The 25,105-nt window shown below is 42.7% G+C and overlaps 1 protein-coding gene across 1 annotated transcript in view; it reads right to left on the reverse strand.

Moving 5' to 3' along the window:
• Positions 1 to 23,063, reverse strand: part of BRWD1 (bromodomain and WD repeat domain containing 1) — a 121,524-nt gene extending 98,461 nt beyond the window's left edge. Inside the window, exons 1-4 of the mRNA XM_060150945.1 lie at positions 22,885 to 23,063; positions 22,733 to 22,791; positions 22,566 to 22,595; positions 22,335 to 22,394 (exon numbers count right to left, since the gene is read on the reverse strand). Of these exons, the coding sequence (XP_060006928.1) occupies positions 22,335 to 22,394; positions 22,566 to 22,595; positions 22,733 to 22,791; positions 22,885 to 22,933 (198 nt within the window). The 5' untranslated portion in view covers positions 22,934 to 23,063. The remainder of the gene's footprint in view (positions 1 to 22,334; positions 22,395 to 22,565; positions 22,596 to 22,732; positions 22,792 to 22,884) is intronic.
• Positions 23,064 to 25,105: the final 2,042 nt, after the last annotated feature.

Consider the following 25,105-nt stretch of genomic DNA (forward strand, 5'->3'; position numbering starts at 1 on the left):
TTCAACACCCATATATGATAAAACTCTCCAGAAAGTGGGCATAGAGGGAACCTACCTCAACATAATAAAGGCCATATATGACAAACATCATTCTCAATAGTGAAACATCATTCTCAATAGTGAAAAACTGAAAGCATTTCCTCTAAGATCAGGAACACGACAAGGATGCCCACTCTCACCACTATTATTCAACATAGTTTTGAAGTCCTAGCCAAGACAATCAGAGAAGAAACAGAAATAAAAGGAATACGTATTGGAAAAGAAGTAAAACTGTCACTGTTTGCAGATGACATGATACTATACGTAGAGAATCCTAAAGGTGCCACCAGAAAACTACTAGAGCTAATCAATGAATTTGGTAAAGTTGCAAGATACAGAATTAATGCACAGAAATCTCTTGCATTCCTATACACTAATGATGAAAAATCTGAAAGTGAAATTAAAAAAACACTCCCATTTACCATTGCAACAAAAAGAATAAAATACCTAGGAATAAACCTACCTAGGGAGACAAAAGACCTGTATGCAGCAAACCGTAAGACACTGTTGAAGGAAATTGAAGATGATACAAACAGATGGAGAGATATACCATGTCCTTGGATTGGAAGAATCAATATTGTGAAAATGACTATACTACTCAAAGCAATCTACAGATTCAATGCAATACCCATCAAATTACTAATGGCATTCTTTACAGAACTAGAACAAAAAATCTTAAAATTTGTATGGAGACACAAAAGACCCCAAAGAGCCAAAGCAGTCTTAAGGGAAAAAAATGGGGCTGGAGGAATCAGACTCCCTGACTTCAGACAATACTACAAAGCTACAGTAATCAAGACAGTATGGTACTGGCAAAAAAACAGAAATATAGGTCAATGGAACAGGATAGAAAGCCCAGAGATAAACCCACGCACCTATGGTCAACTAATCTATGACAAAGGAGGAAAGGATATATAATGGAGAAAAGACAGTCTCTTCAATAAGTGGTGCTGGGAAAACTGGACAGCTACATGTAAAAGAATGAAATTAGAACACTCCCTAACACCATACACAAAAATAAACTCAAAATGAATGAGATACCTAAATGTAAAACCAGACACTATAAAACTCTTAGAGGAAAACATAGGAAGAACACTCTTTGACATAAATCACAGCAAGATCTTTTTTGATCCACCTCCTAGAGTAATGGAAATAAAAACAAAAATAAACAAATGGGACCTAATGAAACTTCAAAGCTTTTGCAAAGCAAAGAAAACTACAAACAAGACGAAAAGACAACCCTCAGAATGGGAGAAAATATTTGCAAATGAATCAACAGACAAAGGCGTAATCTCCAAAATATACGAACAGCTCATGCAGCTCAATATCAAAAAAACAAACAACCCAATTCAAAAATGGGCAGAAGACCTAAATAGACATTTCTCCAAAGAGGACATACAGATGGCCAAGAAGCACATGAAAAGCTGCTCAACACCACTAATTATTAGAGAAATGCAAATCAAAACTACAATGAGGTATCACCTCACACCAGTAAGAATGGGCATCATCAGAAAATCTACAAACAACAAATGCTGGAGAGGGTGTGGAGAAAAGGGAATCCTCTTGCACTGTTGGTGGGAATGTAAATTAACACAGCCACTATGGAGAACAGTACGGAGGTTCCTTAAAAACTAAAAATAGAATTACCATATGACCCAGCAATCCCACTACTGGGCATATACCCTGAGAAAACCATAATTCAAAAAGACACATGTACCCCAATGTTCACTGCAGCACTATTTACAATAGCCAGGTCATGGAAGCAACCTAAATGTCCATCAACAGACAAATGGATAAAGAAGATGTGGTACATATATACAACAGAATATTACTCAGCCATAAAAAGGAATGAAATTGGGTCATTTGTAGAGACGTGGATGAATCTAGAGACTGTCATACAGAGTGAAGTAAGTCAGAAAGAGAAAAAAAAATATCGTACATTAACACATATATGTGGAACCTAGAAAAATGGTACAGATGAACTGGTTTGCAGGGCAGAAAGTAAGACACAGAAGTAGGGAACAAACATATGGACACCAAGGGGTGAAAGCGGCAGGGGGTGGGAGTGGTGGGATGAATTGGGCAATTGGGATTGACATGTATACACTGATGTGTATAAAATGGATGGCTAATAAGAACCTGCTGTATAAAAAAATAAATAAAATTCAAAAATTAAATAAACAAATAAATAAATAATTGGAACGTTACGGGGAAAAGTAGCTTTTTCTGTAAAGTTTGGGATGCTGTAATCTAATCAGGATCTAGAATTAATATTTAATATCTTTCATATGTACCTGTCTAATCTTTAGCTTTCCCTCAAATTATTTTAAGCTACACCTAGAAATCCTACAACAGAAAACGTGTAAACTACCATATCATAATTCCTATAACAATGAAAAGTACAGTATAACAATGAAACATAAGAAGTGACAGAAAACACTGCCTTTTATTAAAAAAAAAAAAAATTTGGTGTCTTCCTTGCTTAAGAAATTCCCCCCAGCTCCTGATGAGACAGACATTCTTCTTTATTTAAAAAGTGCAAGTTTAGGGACTTCCCTGGTGGTCCAGTGGGTAAGACTCCATGCTCCCAAGGCAGGGGGCCCAGGTTCGATCCCTGGTTGGGGAATTAGATCCCACACGCATGCCACGACTAAGAGTCCACATGCCCCAACTAAAGATCCTGCGTGTCGCAACTCAGTCATGGCGCAGCCAAAATAATTTTTTAAAAAATTTTAATAAATAGGGACTTCCCTGGTGGCGCAGTGGTTGAGAGTCCGCCTGCCGATGCAGGGGACACGGGTTCGTGCCCCGGTCCAGGAAGATCCCACATGCTGTGGAGTGGCTGGGCCCGTGAGCCATGGCCACTGGGCCTGCGCGTCCGGAGCCCGCGCTCCACAACGGGAGAGGCCACAACAGTGAGAGGCCCGCGTACCACCAAAAAAAAAAAAAAAAAAAAAATTTTAATAAATAAATAAAAAGTGCAAGTTTAGTAGTCAATGGCAGAATATTCCTATATAAATAAGAGGAAAAAGGAGCTTAACAGTATTTACCAAAGGACCTAGGCAGAGAAATGTTCTAGTGCTGGCATGAAGATCCTTCATTTAAAAGCATTTCAATGTATTTTAATTCAAAAAAGTTAACCAGTTTTAGCTTCCCAGAGCAGTGACTGCCTGCTTAGCCAACACTGAAGTCAGCATTAATAGCATTTTCCAGACAAGCCTCACTTTACTGAGATGGTTGGTGGGTGACTTTGTTACAGGTATTCAGATTGGTGGACATGCTTTTATGATTTGTAAGATTGCGCAGCACATGAAAATAGGCTGTTGAATACTCCATTTGCTGCAAAGCAGTGGCTTAAGTAATAATAAAGATATGTAATGGTGTCTTACAAGTCTGTAGATGGAATCGATGCAGTGATCTAATGGTGTCATTAAAGAGCGTGTCTTTCTGCTTCGGCAGCCTTGACATTTTGGCTTTTTTCCCCTCAGACTCTTAGTTTTTACGTTGCTGGATGTTTTTTGCAGCTCTTGCCATCATACCCTGGAAACGCTGGAAGGGAAGGATTCTTTCTTCCTGTGACTATTTTATTAGGGAGGAGAATTTTTACGGGAACGGTCCCCTGCCTCAGGAGATTTCTTCTCAGTTTCATTGCCCGGACACATCCTTAGTTAGCATTTCTGTGCAATCTATTAATATTTTCTTCCTCCCTTAGCAAAACAATGACCCCTGTTTCTAGACCATATAAGCTTTTCCAACTTACAAACTATTCAGGAGAAAAAAAACCTAAAACTTCTGATATTCTTTTTTGTTTGTTTGGTCAACACGCAGCTTGTGAAATCTTAGTTCCCCGACCAGGGATCAAACCTGGGCCCCAGCAGTGAAATCACCGAGTCCTAACCACTGGACCACCAGGTAATTCCCATAAGGTTTCTGATACACTTGACAGGGAGTTCTCCTGCTGTTTCTTGAACTACCATCAGATCACCTGAAAAGAATAAAACACAGAATGCAAAATTCTCAGGGACTTTAGACATAAATCACCTGACTTCTGAAAAGAAAACACTCATCTTGAGATTTTTGTTGTACCAAATCAAAATGACAGAATTTTCTTAGCAGAATGATCAAAATGTGCAAAGACTAATTAAAGTATGGATCCTATATGGCAGGGGTCCCCAACCCCCAGGCCGAGGACCGTCAGAGGGCCACAGAGCAGGAGGTGAGCAGCGGACGAGTGACCAAAGCTTCATCTGCCGCTCCACATCACTCGCATTACTGCCTGAACCATCTCCCCCTACCCCGTGGAAAAACTGTCTTGCATGAAACTGGTCCCTGGTGCCAAAAGGTTGGGGACCGCTGCATATGGAACTTAATGAAGACAGAAATATTCCCAAAGAAGTTAAACTTCATTTTTTAAAAATACTGTTTAACAAGATGTATTAAAACAGAAGAGACAGGCACACTTTTTTTTTTGGTGCCACGCATCTTGTTGGATCTTAGTTTCCTGACCAGGGATAGAACCTATACCCCCTGCAGTGGAAGCACAGAGTCCTAACCACTGGACCGCCAGGGAATTCCCGAAATAGGCACTTTAAAATGCATGAATTTTACACATGTATAGCCTACAGAAGATATGAAATAATAAATGTTCTTGGTCAAATAACAATTTCAGCCACATGTACATAGTAAAGACCATAGATTTCAACATCAATGTAAAACATCTCCTAGCCAGACTCAGTTATTTCACCCAGAAGTCTGTCCTATTCCAAATGGCCAAAAGAAATAAAACCTATTCATTTTAGCTATGTCTTTAAAACAAATTCATAAAGTGCAATACAAACATAAATCAAGAGTTTACAAAGAATCAAATAAAAGAAATGTACTTGGTGGAGAGTCAAAGGTTCAGGTGCTGAGCCCTGAAATGTCTAAAATACTTAAGTAAATGCAATTAAATAATTTAGAACAGAAATATTATTTCCCAAATACAAGGCCAGAAAGCGTACATGGCTACACAGCTATTGGTTAAGGTATAGTTCAAAACCAATTCCTTCCTAATTCCCTAGCACCTTAAAGCACAACACAATGTATTTAATGACCACCTTCTTTTTGACCTACAATGCTGACTATATATTATAAAAGTTCAATCAACTTACCTCAACATAATAAAGGCTATATATGACAAACCCACAGCCAACATGGTTCTCAATGGTGAAAAACTGAAACCATTTCCTCTAAGATCAGGAACAAGACAAGGTTGCCCACTCTCACCACTATTATTCAACATAGTTTTGGAAGTTTTAGCCACAGCAATCAGAGAAGAAATAGTAATAAAAGGAATCCAAATCGGAAAGAAGAAGTAAAGCTGTCACTGTTTGCAGATAACATGATACTATACATAGAGAATCCTAAAGATGTTACCAGAAAACTAATAGAGCTAAACAACGAATTTGGTAAAGTAGAAGGATACAAAATTAATGCACAGAAATCTCTTGCATCCTAATACACTAATGACGAAAAATCTGAAAGAGAAATTAAGGAAACACTCCCATTTACACTGCAACAAAAAGAATAAAATATCTAGGAATAAACCTACCTAAGGAGACAAAAAAACCTGTATGCTGAAAACTATAAGACACTGATGAAAGAAATTAAAGATGATACAAACAGATGGAGAGATACACCATGTTCTTGGATTTAAGAATCAACACTGTGAAAATGACTCTACTACTCAAAGCAATCTATAGATTCAATGCAATCCCTATCAAACTACCACTGGCATTTTTCACAGAACTAGAACAAAAAATTTCACAATGTGTATGGAAACACAAAAGACCCCGAACAGCCAAAGCAATCTTGAGAAAGAAAAATGGAGCTGGAGGAATCAGGCTCCCTGACTTCAGACTATACTACAAAGCTACAGTAATCAAGACAGTATGGTACTGGCACAAAAACAGAAATATAGATCAATGGAACAGGATAGAAAGCCCAGAGATAAACCCACACACATAAGGTCACCTTATTTTTGATAAAGGAGGCAAGAATATACAATGGAGAAAAGACAGCCTCTTCAACAAGTGGTGCTGGGAAAACTGGACAGCTACATGTAAAAGAATGAAATTAGAACAGTCCCTAACACCATACACAAAAATAAACTCAAAATGGATTAAAGACCTAAATGTAAAACCAGACACTATAAAACTCTTAGAGGAAAACATAGGCAGAACACTCTATGACATAAATCACGGCAAGGTCCTTTTTGACCCACCTCCTAGAGAAATGGAAATAAAAACAAAAATAAACAAATGGGATCTAATGAAACTTAAAAGCTTTTGCACAGCAAAGAAAAACATAAACAAGACAAAAAGACAACCCTCAGAATGGGAGAAAATATTTGCAAATGAAGCAAATGACAAAGGATTAATCTCCAAAATTTACAAGCAGCTCATGCAGTTCAATATCAAGAAAACAAACAATCCAATTCAAAAATGGACAGAAGACCTAAATAGACATTTCTCCAAAGAAGATATACAGATTACCAACAAACACATGAAAGGATGCTCAACATCATTAATCATTAGAGAAATGCAAATCAAAACTACAATGAGGTTAACATCTCACACCAGTCAGAATGGCCATCATCACGAAATCTACAAACAGTAAATGCTGGAGAGAGTGTGGAGAAAAGGGAACCCTCTTGCACTGTTGGTGGGAATATAAATTGATACAGCCACTATGGAGAACGGTATGGAGTTTCCTTAAAAAACTAAAAATAGGCCTTCCCTGGTGGCGCAGTGGTTGAGAGTCCGCCTGCCGATGCAGGGGACACGGGTTCATGCCCCGGTCCGGGAAGATCCCACATGTCGTGGAGAAGCTGCGCCCGTGAGCCATGGCCGCTGAGCCTGCACATCCAGAGCCTGTTGCTCCTCAACGGGAGAGGCCACAACAGTGAGAGGCCCGCATACCACAAAAAAAAAAAAAAAAAAAAAAAAAACACTAAAAATAGAACCACCATATGACCCAGCAATCCCACTACTGGGCATATACCCTAAGAAAACCATAATTCAAAAACAGTCATGTAGCACAATGTTCCTTGCACCTCTATTTACAATAGCCAGGACATGGAAGCAACCTAAGTGTCCATCAACAGATGAATGTTTAAAGAAGATGTGGCACATATATACAATGGAATATTACTCAGCCATAAAAAGAAATGAAATTGAGTTCTTTGTAGTGAGGTGGATGGACCTAGAGTCTGTCATACAGAGTGAAGTCAGAAAGAGAAAAACAAATACCGTATGCTAACACATATATATGGAATCTAAAAAAAAAAAAAAATTGGTCTGAAGAACGTGGGGGCAGGACAGGAACAAAGACGCAGACACAGAGAATGGACTTGAGGACACAGGGAAGGGGAAGGGTAAGCTGGGACGAAGTGAGAGAGTGGCATGGACATATATACACTACCAAATGTAAAATAGATAGCTAGTGGGAAACAGCCACACAGCACAGGGAGATCAGCTCGGTGCTCTGTGACCACCTAGAGGGGTGCAATAGGGAGGGTAGGAGGGACACGCAAGAGGGAGGGGATATGGGGATATATATATATGTATAGCTGATTCACTTTGTTATAAAGCAGAAACTAACACATCACTGTAAAGCAATTACACTCCAATAATGACGCTAAAAAAAAAAAAGTTCAATCATAAAAATAGTACAGAATGTCACAAGAACAGAAAAAGTCCATAGAGGAAAGTCAGAAAGAACTTAGAAAATGATAATGACTGCATTCTCTGCAGAGAAAGAAGATGACTCAGATGTTACCTGCAAACTGACTGACAATCTGGAAAAGGCTAGATCCATATATCATACCAACCAAATGCTAAAATAAACTCTACATAAAAACATTTAAAAAGAAATTATGGGCTTCCCTGGTGGTGCAGCAGTTAAGAATACGCCTGCCAATGCAGGGGACACAGGTTCAAGCCCTGGTCCGGAAAGATCCCACATGCCGTGGAGCAACTAAGCACGTGCACCACAACTACTGAGCCTGTGCTCTAGAGCCCACGAGCCACAACTACTGAGCCTGCAAGCCACTAGTACTGAGCCTGTGAGCTACAACTACTGAAACCTATGAGCCTAGAGCCCATGCTCCGCAACAAGAGAAGCCACCACAATGAGAAGCCCGTGCACTGCAATGAACAGTAGCCCCCGCTCGCCACAACTAGAGAAAGCCCGCGTGCAGCGACAAAGACCCAACATAGCCAAAGATAAATAAAATAAATTTATTTTAAAAAAATAAAACGATAAAAATTTTTAAAAAGAAATTATAAATGACCTAGGAAAAATATAAATGAGTAAATACATAATATTGCCTTTATAATTTTCTAGTACAGAAAGTATGGTTTAAGAACAACCATAAAAGCAAAATAAAGATTAAGACATGTAAAAAGTTAAAAATCTTAAACCTCTAAAAACAAAACCTCCAAAGAAAACTAAAAAGCAACTTGCAAACTGGAAAAAGGAATTTAGAATATGTGACAGACTAAAGAATAACCTAACATATAGAGAATTCTTGCAAAACAATAAGACAGCAGGAGAAAAGCAGGTAAAAGATATAAAAAGGCAGTTCAGAAAAGATGAATTACCAACCGCCAATAAACGTACTTCCTTAAAAAAATAGTCCTGGTGCTTCCCTGGTGACGCAGTGGTTAAGAATCCACCTGCCAATGCAGGGGGCATGGGTTTGATCTCTAGTCTGGGAAGATCCCACATGCCACGGAGCAGCTAAGCCCATGCACCACAACTATTGAGCCCACGAGCCACAACTACTGAAGCCCACACACTCTAGAGCCCACGTGCCACAACTACTGAAGCCCACAAGGCTAGAGCCCATGCTCCGTGACAAGAGAACCACTGCAATGAGAAGCCTGCACACCACAACCAAGAGTAGCCCCCACTCGCCACAACGAGAGAAAGCCCGCGCGCAGCAACAAAGACCCAATGTAGCCAAAAAAGAAAAGTGAGAATTTATTTTCAAAAGATGTGATGTGCTATAAAAAAAAAACTTTGAGGCCTATCTATTTAAAAAACAAAGAGTTATGTGCTATAACGCTTTTGAATTCCTATATGTTTTCTTCACATGGAGCTTACCTAGTCCATGACTACATTTCCCAGTGATTCACTATTGTGTAAGTACACATTTGGTTCAGAAATCAGTTTTTATTTCTCCCATTTCTTGTTTTATCAAGATTTTGTTGTTGTTCCATGTGATTTAAAACACCATCATTTGAATATACATAATTTTTAAAAAATGCCATTTCCCCATTTCCATATAAAAAAGGAAAGATAATAAACAATCATTGAAAAATTCTATTTTGTAGGTTCCTAATGAAATGGATTAAGGAGCTTTAAAAAAAAAAGGGATGTATAACTTCCATGTATCTCGTGACCATTCGGTGCTAAACACTGCCCTACCTGCCCTACAAATGAAGTAACACTTCTTAGAGAAATTTTAAGAACTCAAAGATCAGACAAAACACTATTTAATAACCAAACTGTTAATGACTGGTTCTCAGTAAAAAAATATACTAAGCATTAAACATTAATTATTTCGATAAATACTGAGCGCCTACTATGTGCCAAGAAATATAATTAGCTGTACCTACAAATAACTACAGGTGGTTGTATGTCCCACATAAATTTAAAAAAAAAAACTATGTTTGGCTGCGTTGGGTCTTCGTTGCGTGCGGGCTTTCTCTAATTGGGGCGAGCGGGGGCTACTCTACGTTGCGGTGTGTGGGCTTCTCATTGCAGTGGCTTCTCTTGTTGCGGAGCATGGGCTCTAGGCATGGGGGGCTCAGCAGTTGTGGCTCACGGGCTCAGTAGTTGCGGTGCATGGGCTTAGTTGCTCCACAACATGTGGGATCTTCCCGGACGAGGGCTCAAACCTGTGTCCCCTGCATTGGCAGGTGGATTCTTAACCACTGCGCCACCAGGGAATTCCTGTGCCACATAATTTTTAAAAGTCAAAAGTAATCATTTATCTATTCCAACTATTTCAAAGGAGATAATGCAAGAAAAACCATTGCTCTCACCTTAAAAATGAGAACAAGCTAGATTATCTACCCCCTTCACAGGGCTAAGGAAACAAATCTAAATTAACTGTACCCCAGGAACTGATGAGCCCTTCTGTGAACAGAAAAAACACTCACAGCTGTTTTCATCCATAGCAGACAGGCAGGAAGAACTGACGCAGACATAAGGAAAAAGGAAAAATCTGTCAAATTTTTAAACAGCCACCTGTGGGCTGACGACTGATTAGAACACTAAGGAGCCTCCTCAGAGTGAGTTGCACCCATGCCAATTCCCTTCCACAGGCCTTCACCAACTGCACAGGGCCAAAAACTGGATGCAGAGCAGCTGGCTAGGGATAGGACAACAAGGTAGAACTGGAGAGCAAAGAGAACTCTTCGTGAACCAAAATGTAGGCAACTGGACTATAAAATAGCGCAAGATCTTACAAATTTGGAAAGCAGGCAACTCAGCTATAAAGTATAGACCTCTCAAGAATCTCACTGGTGGGATCTCTCTGGTGGTCCAGTGGTAAAGAATCCACCTTACAATGCAGGGGACACAGGTTCGATCCCTGGTTAGGGAACTAAGATCCCACATGCCGCAGGGCAATTAAGTCCACACACCACAACTACTGAACTCACGCGCCTCAACTAGAGAGCACGCACACCACAACTACAGAGCCCACGTGCCACAACTAGAGAAGAGAAAACCCGCATGCCACAGCTAGAGAAGCCCGTGCACCGCAAAGAAAGATCCCACATGCCTCAACGAATATCCCGCATGCCATCAACTAAGATCCAACGCAGCCAAAGTAAATATAATTAATTTTAAAAAAAAGAATCTCACTGGTGCCCAAATTCCAAACTCTGCTGCAAGAGTCTCAATCCCACCCTCAAAACACGTGAAGCCAGTTATGAAGTGAATGCAACTAAAGCTGCACCAAAGGCCAGAGATGATCAGCTACAAATCAGATTGACCCAACCCCACAAACTAACAGCTATGAGAGAGGAAAAAAAGCACATCCTTTACTGAGACTAACTACACTACTCTTTTAACGCAAAAAGGCCCAGTATACTTCAAAAGATGATGAGACAGGGCTCCCCTGGTGGCGCGGTGGTTGACAGTCCGCCTGCCGATGCAGGGGACACGGGTTCGTGCCCCGGTCCGGGAAGATCCCACATGCTGCGGAGCGGCTGGGCCCATGAGCCATGGCCGCTGAGCCTGAGCTCCGCAAGGGGAAAGGCCACAACAGTGAGAGGCCCGCTTACAGGAAAAAAAAAAAAAAATTATAGGCTGTTTCTGTGGCATGCAAAATGAAGTAACAAAGTCACTCCAACAAAGTTTTAGGCAAAATATAAATGTAATCACTAAGTCTATTTTCAAAGACAACAGCAATCATTCTATCTTGTTTATAAAAATGGATGAATAGAGGAAAAATCTTGATACAACAAAATTATCCAGAGAACTATACTGTGAATATACCAAGCATATGTACCATGCAATATGCTATGAATGACAAGCATATTCTTAACATATATGGTAGGAATATATCAAGAATATCAAGTAATGAGATTCAGTCGGTCTGGAGTAGATCCTGAACAACTATATATTAGTAAAACTACATGAGTATATTGTTGTAGTTTATCTTACGACAGGGCCGAATGTAAGCTGGGCCCATGAGCCATGGCCGCTGAGCCTGCGCATCCGGAGCCTGTGCTCCGCAACGGAAGAGGCCACAACAGTGAGAGGCCCGCATACCGCAAAAAAAAAAAAAAAAAAAAAGATGATGAGACATACAACAAAGCAAAATATGAGACCCAGGGTCAAGAGAGGGAGTGGCGAAAAGCAGCAGACCCAGAGATGGCCCAGATGCTGGAAAATGCTCAGCCATTGTCTCTTCAAAATACTTATTCTGCCCTATTCTTCTATGCTTTCCATATGAGACTTTAATTATACAGTGAACTACTTGATATACTACAGATTCAACAAGCTCAGAGAACCCCAAGCAAAGTAAGTGCCAAGAAATCTACCTAGGCACATGTGGTAGGCAGCTTCTGACATGGACCCCAACATTCCCACCTTCTGGTACTCAGACCTGTGAAATCCCCTCCCCTTGAGTAAGTTACTTCTAACCAACAGAACACACTAACATTGAGTAACACATCCATTATTAGGTTACAGAAGACTGTGACTTCTGTCTTGCCTGCAGACTACTGCCCTCTCTGCCTTCATCTTTCCATGAGGCATGCTGTTATGTTGGAGAGATCAATGTGGCAAGGAGCTGAGTGCAGCCAAGAGCCAACTAGGAACTGAGGCTCTCAGTCTAACAATCCATTCCAGGAACTGAAGCCAGCCAAAAACGATGTGAACTTGGAAGCAGATCCTTCCACAGTCAAGCTTTCAGTTGAAACCCCAGCTCTGGCCAACACTTTGATTGCAGCCTTGAGAGAGACTGAGACAGAGGATTCAGCTCAGCTGTGCCTGGACTCCTGACTTAAACAGAGACAATAATAAACCTGTGAGACTTCCCTGGCAGTCCAGTGGTTAAGACTCTGCTCTTACAGTGCAGGGGGCACGGGTTCGATCCCTGGTTGGGGAACTAAGATCTCACATGCTGTGTGGCGCAACCAAGTAAAAATAATTACTTAATTAATCTGTGTTGTCTTAAGTCACTAAGTTTAGGATAATTTTTTATGTAGTAATCGATAATGACTACAGTATATCATAGTAAAACTTCTGAAAATTAAAGACAAAATTAAAATCTTAAAAAGCAGCCAGAGGAAAAAACATTATCTTGAAAGAAGGAATAGTAAGACTGCTGGCTTTACACTATTAATGTGCTGAAAGAAAAAAACACCAGAACCAACCAACGAACCAGAATTTCACAGCTTAAAAACAAAAAAAATCTGGGGGGCTTCCCTGGTGGCACAGTGGTTAAGAATCCGCCTGCCAATGCAGGAGACACCGGTTCGAGCCCTGGCCCGGGAGGATCCCACATGCCATGGAGCAACTAAGCCCATGCACCACAACTACTGAGCCTGCGCTCTAGAGCCCACGAACCACAACGACTGAGCCCACGTGCCACGACTACTGAAGCCTGCGTGCCTAGAGCCCGTGCTCCGCAACAAGAGAAGCCACCACAATGAGAAGTCCACACACTGCAAGGAAGAGTAGCCCCTGCTCACCGCAACTAGAGAAAGCCCGCACGCAACAACGAAGAACCAACACAGCCAAAAAAAGCAAACAAATTAATTAATTAAAAAAAAAAATCTGGGCTTCTATGGTGGCGCAGTGGTTAAGAATCTGCCTGCCAATGCAGGGGACACAGGTTCGAGCCCTGGTCCAGGAGGATCCCACATGCCGCAGAGCAACTAAGCCTGTGCACCACAACTACTGAGCCTGCGCACAACTACTGAAGCCCGTGCACCTAGAGCCCATGCTCTGCAATGAGAAGCCACCACAATGAGAAGCCTGCACACCACAACCGAGAGTGGCCCCCACTCGCCACAACTAGAGAAAGCCAGCGCGCAGCAACAAAGACCCAACACAGCCAAAAATAAATGAAAAGAATTTTTTTTAATATTTTTTTAATAATAATGAGTAAAAATTATTTAAAAATTAAAAAAAATACCTTAAAAATAAAGTCAAGGGACTTCCCTGATGGTCCAGTGGTAAAGAACCTGCCTTCCAATGCAGGGGAGGTGGGTTCAATCCCTGGTCGGGGAACTAAGATCCCACACGCTGCAAGGCAACTAAGCCCACGCGCCACAACCATTGAGCTCACGCACCTCAATGAGAGAGGCCAAATGCCGCAAACTACAAGAGCCCACGTGCCCTGGAGCCCATGAGCCACAACTAGAGAGAGAAAACCCGCACGCCACAACTACAAAGAAGCCTGAGCACCGCAACAAAGAGACCGCACGCCACAGTGAAAGATCTCACGTGCCGCCAACTAGGACCAGACACGGCCAAAAATTAAGAAAATAAATAAATCAAAAAAATAAATATTTTTTTAAAAATACAGTCAAAACAAAGAAGTTTTCAAACCAAAAAAAAAGAAAGAAAGAAAAAGGAAAACTGAAGTCACTGCCAACAAACTTTCATTAAAAGAAATACCAAAATAAGTTGTGGAGACTGAAGAAAAAATAATCACATATAAGAGGCATGGAAAGACAGGAAGGAATTAAAAATACCAGGAAAGATATACAAGTGGATAAGCAAATGAAAATTGACTTTAAAACAACTACAGGGACTTCCCTGGTGGTCCAGTGGTTAAGACTCCGCACTCCCAATGCAGGGTATGCGGGTATGATCCCTGGTTGGGGAATTAAGATCCTGCAAGCTGTGCAGTGTGGCCAAAAAAAATAAAATAAAATAAAACAACTACAATAACATCTGGAAAAATTTATAACATATGTAAAAGTAAAATATGCTAATAGCCCAAAGGACAAGAGGGTGACAACTAATAGTTTTAACTCCATTCATATGAGAAGTGGTTAAAGTACCTAAAGTAAATGGTAATGCATATTATAATCTCTAGGGTAACCACTAAAACAATAAAAAGATATACTATGGAAAAGCAATAAAAAAATAAATAGAATAACAGCTGCTTAATCCAAAAGAAAGTAAGAGAGGAAAAATAAATGGGACATATATAAAACAGATACTTGGTAGGTCTAACACAATCATGTTTAAGTAATTATATTAAATACAAATGGTTTAAACACTCCAACTAAAAGACTGAATAAAACTACATGCTGTTTCAGGAGACACACTTTAAAAATGAGACCCCAGGAATACCAAAAGTAAAAGGATGAAAAAAATATATATACCATGCCATCACTAACCAGAAGAAAGCTGGGCTGGCTACAATAACATGAGGCAATGTTAGACTTTAAGGCAAGAAGTATGAAGAGAGAGTATTTCCTAATTTTTAAAAAAAGGGTCAGGGCTTCCCTGGTGGCGCAGCAGTTAAGAATCAGCCTACCAGTGAAGGGGACATGGATTCGAGCCCTGGTCCAGGAAGATCCCACATGCCGCGGAGCAACTAAGCCCATGCATCACAACTACTGAGCCTGCGCTCTACAGCCCGCAAGCCATAACTACTGAAGCCCGCGTGCCTAGAGCCTGTGCTCCACAAGAGAAGCCACCGCAATGAGAAGCCCACACACCGCAACGAAGAGTAGCCCCCACTCACCACAACTAGAGAACACCCGTGTGCAGCAACAAAGACCCAATGCATCCAAAAATAAATAAAAATAATATAAATAAATTTTAAAATAAATAAATTTTAAAATAATAAAAATAAAATAAGGGTCAAATTCTGGAAAAAGTGAAACTATGGACACAGCAAAAACATTAGTGGAAGGGAGGAAGGGAGGGATATTTAGGCAGAGCACAAAGGATTTTTAGGGCTGTAAAATTACTCTATGATACTCTATTGGTGGATACATGTCACTGTACATTTGTCCAAACCCAGACTGTACAATACCAAGAGCACTGAATGTAAATGTAAGAGAACACTAACAAACTATAGACTTTGGATGAGCATGGTATGTCAAAATAGTCATCAACTGCAATAAATGTACCACTCTGGTGGGAGATGTTGATAATGAGGGAGACTATGGGAGCAGGAGTATATGGGAAATCTGTATCTTCCACTCAATTCTGCTATGAACCCAAAACTGCTCTAAAAAATTAAGTCCATTTGAAAGAAGGAGCGGGATCAACTAAACAGGAAGATAAGTTTGGAATTTGTATGCACCTGATAACATAGCTTCAAAGTAAAGAACTAAGGAAAAAAAAAGAGAGACAGATAACTCCACATAGAAGATTTTTTAAAATCTGTAAGGATTTAGACAATTTGAAAGGAAAAACGTCACATGACCTTTGTCCTTTAGAGCAGCGGTCCCCAACCTTTGTTGCACCAGGGACCAGTTTCGTGGAAGACAATTTTTCCACAGACCATGGCGGGGGGGGGCGGGTTGGTGGGGGGATGGTTCAAGCATAACGTAAGTGATGGGGGGGAGCAATGGGGAGCGGCAGATGAAGCTTCTCTCGCTTGCCTGCCACTCACCTCCTGCTGTGCGGCCCAGTTCCTAACTGGCCTCAGACAGGTACCAGTCTGCAGCACAGGGGTTAGAGACCCCTGCTTTAGAGGAAAGTAACTGTTATGATTAGATGAGCCTATGAAAACAAAGTAACTAATAACTATTCTCTTTTAAAGTAGCATAGTCAAGGGACTTCCCTGGTGGTCCAGTGGTTAAGAATCCGCCTTCCAATGCAGGGGATGCGGGTTCCATCCTTGGTTGGGGAACAAAGATCCCACAAGCCACGGGGCAACTAAGGCCGTGAGAACTACTGAGCCTGTGCGCCACAACTAGAGAGAGTTTGTGCGCCACAACTAAGACCCGACACAGCCAAAAAATTAAGTAAATAAATAAATAAATAATAAAGTAGCAGAGTCAAGGCTAAGTGACTCAGATAGTGACACCACTACCGTTATTCAGCACTAAGGTATAGAGACTGCCGTTCCCCTTCCTACTCTGTGGTCATCCATAAGGGTGAATACCAGGTATCATTCATACAAGTGTTAGAGCTCATAAAGACTGTATTTTGTTATTTCATAAGACCCTACAAATATAAATTAGGTGAAGGGGAAGTCTAACAATATTATGACTTACTGTCCTATCAACATTGTTACTAATAAACACTGCAAAATCATTTATTTCCATATAAGGTTCACAACACTTTGATATAATTATTATTACCCTTGTCTTGCAGATCGAGGAACTGAGGTAGAGACTAAATAATCTGCCTTAGAACATCTAGTAAGTAATGCTAAAAAGTCAAGATTACAGCCTAGCCACCTGGCACCAAAACCCAAATTTCTGATTTAATACTGCTCTATTGCTAGACTGTAACTTATCATCACACTACCATGATCATTAAGTGTTCCCAAGTGTTGTCAATGAAATGCCTGTAGAATGATAGCTCTCTATAGTCAAGTACAAAGAAAATGCAGAGAGGAAAGAAATAAGCTGCACTCAGGATGAAGGGTCTTTAGAATCCCACAATGAAAATAAAATGGTAATGTGACTAATTGCAATACAGGTGGGGAAAACAGAGTTTTATTTATTTTTGGCCGTGCAGTACTGCATATGGGATTTTAGTTCCCCAACCAGGGATCAACCCCATGCCCCCTGCAGTGGAAGAGGGAATTCTTAACCACTGGACCGCCAGGGAAGTCCCAGGAGTTGTTCTGTTTGAAATGGGTAAATAAGTAGCCTTGCTATTTTTTTAAAAAAGGCTCAATTTGAGACTACAGTAGAGTCTATGTGGCAGTGCACCCAAATTTCAAGACCTGAGTCATAATCTTCAATCATAACCTGAGTCCTTAATCCAGTAGGAAGCTCAAGATGGTAACACCACTCTCCCCTTGGTTTGGACAGTGAATTCATAAACCGAGGAAGGTTGACAAGTAGAGATGAAGAAAAGAAGTATGAATACACTTGTGCAAGTTATAGTTATTCTGATATGGTAATAAGTTTTGTAATAACTGAACTATTTTTAATGTTTGTAAGAGTAAAAAAGAATAATTTGCTACAATAAATTTAAAATACATTTACGGGACTCCCTGGTGGTCCAGTGTTTAAGAATCCACCTTCCAATGCAGGGGACACGGGTTCGATCACTGATTGGCCAACTAAGCCCACGCACCACAACTACTGGGCCCGCAAGATCTGGAGCCCGCACGCCACAATGAGAGATCCCGTATGCTGCAACTAAGACCCGACGCTGCCAAATAAATAAATTTTTTTTAAAATAAAAATAAATAAAATAGGACTTCCCGGGCGGCACAATGGTTAAGAATCCACCTGCCAATGCAGGGGACACGGGTTCGAACCCTGGTCCGGGAATATCCCACATGCCGCGGAGCAACTAAGCTCACAACTAGTGAGCCCAGATGCCACAACTACTGAAGCCCACATGCCTAGAGCCCGTGCTCCGCAACAAGGGAAGCCACCACAACGAGAAGCACTCATACCACAAAGAATAGTAGCCCACGCGCGCCATAACTAGAGAAAGCCCGCATGCAGCAACAAAGACCCAAGGCAACCAAAAATAAATAAATTAAAATGAATTTATAATAAATAAAATAAAATAAAATAAAAATATACTGGGAATTCCCTGGTGGTCCAGTAGTTAGGACTCTGCACTTCCATTGCAGGGGTCACAGGTGCGATCCCTGGTTGGGGAACTAAGATCCCGCGTGTTGCATGGAGCGGGCAAAAATATAAATAAATAAATAAATAAAATATACTTACAACAGTTAAATTCTTAGAAACATTATGCTTAGATCTTATGTTTGCCATCTTGAGACATCTATAGATTAAAATCATCATCTATTTGCATATATAGTGTGGAAACCCCCAAGGAAATTTAATTAACAATATTAAGTTGGTGTTAAATATTTTAAGATTTAATTCTTGTGACAAATTAAACACTAATCAAAATGTAAAAACAAATATACTTGTTTCTATATGTTACTAGACGTCTAAAATTTGTAAATGAACGTAAAAGTTTAAAAACTATGACCACCTACAATTCTAATAAACCAGATACTGATTTCAATACAAATAACTCTGAAGACTTTCCCTCACACAAAAGGCCTACTCAAACATTATTTTAAAAAATATATATATCAAGGGACTTCCCTGGTGGCACAGTGGTTAAAAATCTGCCTGCCAATGCAAGGGACACGAGCCCTGGTCCGGGAAGATCCCACATGCCGTGGAGCAACTAAGCCCGTGCGCCACCACTACTGAGTCTGCGCTCTAGAGCCCGTAAGTCACAACTACTGAGCCTGCGTGTTGCAACTACTGAAGCCCATGCGCCTGGAGCCCGTGCTGTGCACCAAGAGAAGTCACTGCAACGCTCGCCACAACCAGAGAAAGCCCACGCACAGCGACGAAGACTGGACGCAGCCAAAAATAAATAAATGACAACTTAATAACGATAAATCCCCTAATGATAGGCTACACTATATGAATCTTCTGATTTTTTTTTTCTGGTTAAGAGATTGCCTACAAAAATTGATCTATCATGTTACTCAATCACAAAGTATATCAAATCACTTTCCTCTTTTTAAATACACCCCTCCTTTTACAAACCTAGTCCTTCCCAATTCCCATGCCCAGTTCTATACTTCTATTTCACTCTTCCCCTTTCTTCACCACCTATAAATCATAAAAATTCCAATTAAATTCACAGGCCCAACTGCTAATGCAGGGTTAGGTATTGAGAGATAACTAGTCTCAATTCTCCTGAGAAGTATCAAAAACATTCTTACTTCCAAAGTACATGCTGGAATAACAGCATGGTCACAAGTCTAAGATAAACTGTAGCTTTATAAACAGTGATATGGGAATCACCTGAAAGGCTTTAAAAAATAGTAATGTCCAGCCCCACCACAAAGATTCTTATTTAACTGGGGCATAGCCTGGGCATCCAGATTTTATAAAGCTCCCAGGTGGTTCTGATCCAAGAATGCGAACTACTGAGAAAAAGAAATAAATTAAACAAAGTAAAGAAACAAACAACATTATAAGAAACAATCAGACAAAACCAATATGTGAAACATTCTACAGAATAACTCAGTCTCTTCAGTAAATCAACAGCACGGGGAAAAAAAATACTATGCAAGATAAAAAGAGATTTAATTTCGGCCCAATGCATGGAACTTGTCTGAAGCCCAATTCAAGCCAAATATAAAAAAATAAATAAGTATAGCAAATTGGGGGACTTCCCCAGGGGTCCAATGGTGATGCCTCCGTGCTTCCACTGCAGGGGGCGCAGGTTCAATTCCTGGTCAGGGAAGTTCCACATGCCACAGGGTGAGGCCAAAAGACAAAAAAAAAAAAATTGCTAATGAATTTGTTTATGATATATGCAGATTCATTACATTATTCTCATTTGTGTATATTTAAACACTCCTTAAAATTTTTTTTTTTTAAAAAAGGAGACTTTGTTGGAGAACTAGAAGCTACTCATACCTTTGACAAAAGAATAATTCTCTATACAGGAAACTCATCCTCTACCATTTAGTGCTGGGAGAGGAGGAGGCAGGAAGGTAAAGGAGGAAGAGGATACCCATCAGACAAATCATCCAGACAATGAGAAGACATATGTCACAGCCACATCATAGGGATATATCACAAAGAGAGATTCTGAATAATTTAAAGCAGAATTTTAAGTTTTAAACAATTCTACCAGCAAAAGCCAAAAAATATACAAATCTATTTTTAAAGAAACTTTTCCAGTAGTTACAGCATTACGCTTATTTCAAAATGTAAGCAATTTTCTCTTCAGCAGCATGACTGCACTGTCATGTCAATGATGCTTTTCTGGGGAGGGAGGTGGGAGAGGGTTGGATTGGGAGTTTGGAATTAGCAGTGCAAACTGGTATATATAGAATGAATAAACAACAAGGTCCTACTGTACAGCACAGGAACTACAGTCAATATCCTATGATAAACCATGATGCAAAATATGAAAAAGGATGTATATATGTGTATAACTGAGTCACTTTGCTGTACAGCAATAATTAACACATTGTAATTCAGCTATACTTCAATAAAAAATAAATTTAAAAAATATTAATGCTTTTCTGCTTCACTGACAACACTGTTTTCACCTACCAACAGGAGTAAAACAATAAAACGGAGCACTCCTTTAAACATTTCCTTAAGTCTCAAAATGTCAAACTCAAGAAAACATAAAAACTGCCATGATACAGAACCTTTAGAGCTCACTTGCTTGAAAATATTCACTTTTAAGTGTTTGCTTCAAAAAACTCTAGGAAGGCAAATATTAAAACTGACAATTGAAATAGAATCTTTTGTTACATTCAACCAACTTTAACTGTTAACACTGAAGTGTTCAGTATCTACGAAAACAGAAACAGACTCACAGACAGAGAACAGACTTGTGGTTGCCACGCGGGAGGGGGAGTGGTGGAGGGAAGGACTGGGAGCTTGGGGTCAGCAGATGCCAACTATTATATAGAGGATGGATACACAACAAGGTACTACTGTAGAGCACAGGGAACTAGATTCAACATCCTGTGACAAACCATAATGGAAAGAAACGTGAAAAAGAATGTATATATAACTGAATCACTTTGCTGTATAGCACAAATTACCTCAACATTGTAAATCAACTACAATTAAGTTTTTAAAAAAAACTTGACTGTTCACATACAGATAACAAATCCCCCTATTTCTGTTCTTTTGTATAATTCAACAATGGTGATCATATTCTACCAACTTCTGCTTGCAGGTATTAGAACTGTGATAAAAAATCATTCAGGAACTCTTTTTTTCCCCCCCAGTTGTTTTGTGCATACAAGATGCTGAATATGACCTGGCAACTAAAGAAATCCTTTGTCCTAATATACAAATTGGAAAAATATTTTCCTGAAAAATGTTTTATTTCACTAAGGACAAAACGAATGAATCAAACCAAATCATATATACTGTGAGAGCAACTAAAAAAGACAACAAAATACAATGGAAAGAGAACTGTAATCTATGTTAAATGGTGCTCCAGAAAGAAACTGCGTATTTAGAGCCTATATTAAGTAACATACGCTAAACAGCAACATAAAAATTCATCACATTAACTTTCCTAAGGCATTCAACAAGTGTAGCACAGTTTACAGCGGCACAAGTATTGGAGGAGCGGCACAGTCTCACAGCAGCCAAGATTTTTTATTACTCTGCTGAGGAAAAAAAGAGGAACATTTCTCCACCTTTCAGACACCGAAGCTTCTATTCCTAGGAACAAGTGGTTGGAGAAGATGGGCGGGGCAAAAGGAGGAAGACCAATCACAGGTCGAGTTACAAGTTGCGTTCAGGAGAAACACGGATGAGAGCAGCTCGCTGAATGGCTGGCGCGCCCCCGGCTCTCACCAGAAGCACCGCACCTGGGGACCCACCCCGCCACCTCGCCCCCCGCAGCCGTTTCCTACCCAAACAAACCCGGCCACCCCAAAGCAAAATACTACCTACAGGGGGGAGTCCCGTCGTCCCGGTGACGCCCGGGCCGCCCTCCCGCCCCCTCCGAGCGCCGCTCGGTCACTTCGCCCCTCCAGCAGGAGACCAGAAAAGGGGGCGGGGGGCGGGCGCTCGGAAACACCGGGATGGAAATGTCAAAACTCTCACCAATTCCTCGTAGCTCCTGTTGTGCTCGTTGCCCTCCCAATCCAACCTCTTCGGCAGCAACTGCAAAGACCCGAGACGCACACGAGTGACCACCGCGCGGGGCCGGGCGGGGGGCGGCGGGGCGGGGGGCGGCGGGACGGGGGACGGGGGAGCCGGGAGAGCGGCCCCCGGGCAGGGCCGGCAGGGGACGCAGGGGACGCGGCGGGCCGGGCGCCGCCGCGCAGCACAGACCTGGTACTGCTCCAGCTCCTGCACCAGCACCTGCAGCCGAAGAGACGCGCAGTTAGGGGGGCGGGGGCCGCACCCCGGGTCCGCCAGGCGCCCTCCTCCCGCGACCCCAGGCGGCGGCGGGGCCGCGACCCCCGGAGCGCGGCCGCCGCCCGCGGGCCCGCACTCACCTGGGCGGCTCTCCGACACGGGCCGGCCGATAGGTACCGAGCGATAAGGAAGTACAGCTCTGCGGGGAGACGGGGAGTCGGGTCAGGAGCAGGCGCGGCGGCGGGGAGGGGGCCGCGGCCGGGGCGGGGGCGCCGCGGGCGGCGCGTCTTACCCGACTCGATGAGGGGCACCGGGCGTCGGGCGGGCGAGGACTCCGCCATGGCCGGGCGCGGAGCCGGGGCGGGAGCGGGTGAGCGAAGCGTGTAGGCCGCGCCGAGGCCTGACCGGGCCGGCGTCTCTCTACCTCAGGCGCGCCGCCGCCGCCGCCGCCATGCCGTGCGCGCCGCCAGCGCCGACGCCTCCGCGAAGTAGTGCCCCTGAGGGAGAGAAAGTAGTTCCTCCGTGGGGGGCCGCCGGCGCCACCGGACGAACGGCGGTCGGGCCGCGGCTGGAAGAGCGCTCCTCGCCTCCCTCTCCTCCGCTTCAGGGGGCGCAGGGCGGAGACTATGTGCGCCAGGGGCCGAGCCCCGGAGGAGGCGGCGCGTGGGGGAGGGGAGCGCGCGTGGCCGGGATCCCTGCGCGCGGTGAGAAGGCGCCCGGCCATTGTGAGGCGGCGGCCCGACTGCGCTGAGGGGCGGGCGGCGGGGGCGGAGGTCGGGTGGGGGTCGTGCTGGGGCGGGGGCGGGAGAGGGACAGGTCTCCGCTTCAAAGGCCGGAGCGGACCCCCCTCGACGCGGAAGCGGGGGTCCCAGGGCGCGCGGCGGGTGCGGCGCGGTCGCCAGCTTCGGGTTCTCGGAAAGGACCTCACGGACGGTCATCTGGGGCCAGTGTGTTTGCCCCCCACAGACGATCGCTTGCTTCGAGGACGCGAAACCCTTACAACTGAGAATCGTGTCGCCCGCAAAGAGAAGGCCGGCCGAGAAGCTTTCCCCCGAGAGTGGAGGAGGGATGTAGGGAAGTCACAGGATGGGGGTGGGGACCGGGGGGCCGCGGACACTGAGCCTCTGTAGCTTGGAGAGCACAGCAAACGTTTACTAAGAGTCCACGTTGCCGCGTGCAGTAGAAGAAGATAGAATCATGAGGCCGAGCCGCAGTCCTAGGAGAGCCCAGCAGTCTTGTAGAAAGGGTTAAAGAAAATGCAGTACAACGCTGAGGATGTCAACTTCGCTAGTCCGGGAAGGCAGTCCAGGCCGGCGATGACTTAGCCGGATAGGAAGGCGGGTGGGAGGAAGCGGGCAATAGACACGCAGCAGCCCAGTCCCTTGAGGGACACCCGGGGCGGGGCGGGGGGGGGGAAACCATGCGTCACTAGGATGCTCTTGGAAGACAGTAGTAGGATTTGAGGCTGGAGCAGTGCACAAGGGTCCAGAAAATTCCCTTAATGCCGTGGTAGGCTGCGGATTTATTCACTCGGCATAGCCAACGAGCCCTATTCGGAATCCTAAGGTACAACAGCGAGCAAAATACTGTCCTCGTGGAGAGGACATTGTAATCCCAATTCCTACGCAGTAGAATAACAACCACAGCATAGAAAAGTTAAAGGTAGTGGTTTAGAGCAGACCCTGGAGTGGGACTGACCCTGGGCCTTGCCGGGCTGTTCAGTGTGTGACTTTGAGCAAATCACAACCTCTGAGCCTCAATTTTCCTCGCTTGTAAACTGTAGATAATATTTGTGCCTACTTCATAGGGTTGTGAGGGTGTAATGGGTTAATATGTGTTCTTAGCGTACAGCAAGCACCCTGTACGTGCCAGCTTTTAATTATTTAGACACCACATAGCAGAAGTTTTTATATATGTTTGTAAGGGAGCGATCCAAACGTGTTTGAACGAGTGCATCAGCAGTCTTTTCTTGTATCTGTTGGTTCAGCAAACACTGATGGGGATTGAGATGAAGGAATGAGCTACAGCTTTGCCATCCAAGATTTCAGTGTCTTTTAGGAGAAATGATGCTTACATCGTTGCAAAGAATGACAAGAAGGAAGGTTAACCCACCTGTGGGAGGGGGAGATGGTAGAAGTTTGAGTCTTCAGTGTGTGGAAAGGGATTCCAGGTACATGAACAACAAAGGGCCAAGACATGAATAACATTCCAAGTTTAAGGAATTCAAGTTTAATATGACTACTTGGGGTGACTTTGGAAGTATGAATGGGACCCATTAAATCAAAGTTTAAATTGGGGGGGCAGTTAAAATTGGGAACAACTGAAGGGTTCTAAGCCAGAAAGGATTCTTTTCATTGTAGGATAGATTTGAAAGGGTTAAGACCAAGAGGCAGGAAAATCACTTAGTCGACCCCGAAAATAGGAAAGAGATGAGATGCATTAGGGCAATCATTGTAAAGATGGAGAGAGAGACGGGTTCAGAAATAGGAAGTTCAGGGCTTCCCTGGTGGTGC

Source organism: Lagenorhynchus albirostris, chromosome 5, assembly GCF_949774975.1.
Source record: "Lagenorhynchus albirostris chromosome 5, mLagAlb1.1, whole genome shotgun sequence".
NCBI lineage: Eukaryota > Metazoa > Chordata > Mammalia > Artiodactyla > Delphinidae > Lagenorhynchus > Lagenorhynchus albirostris.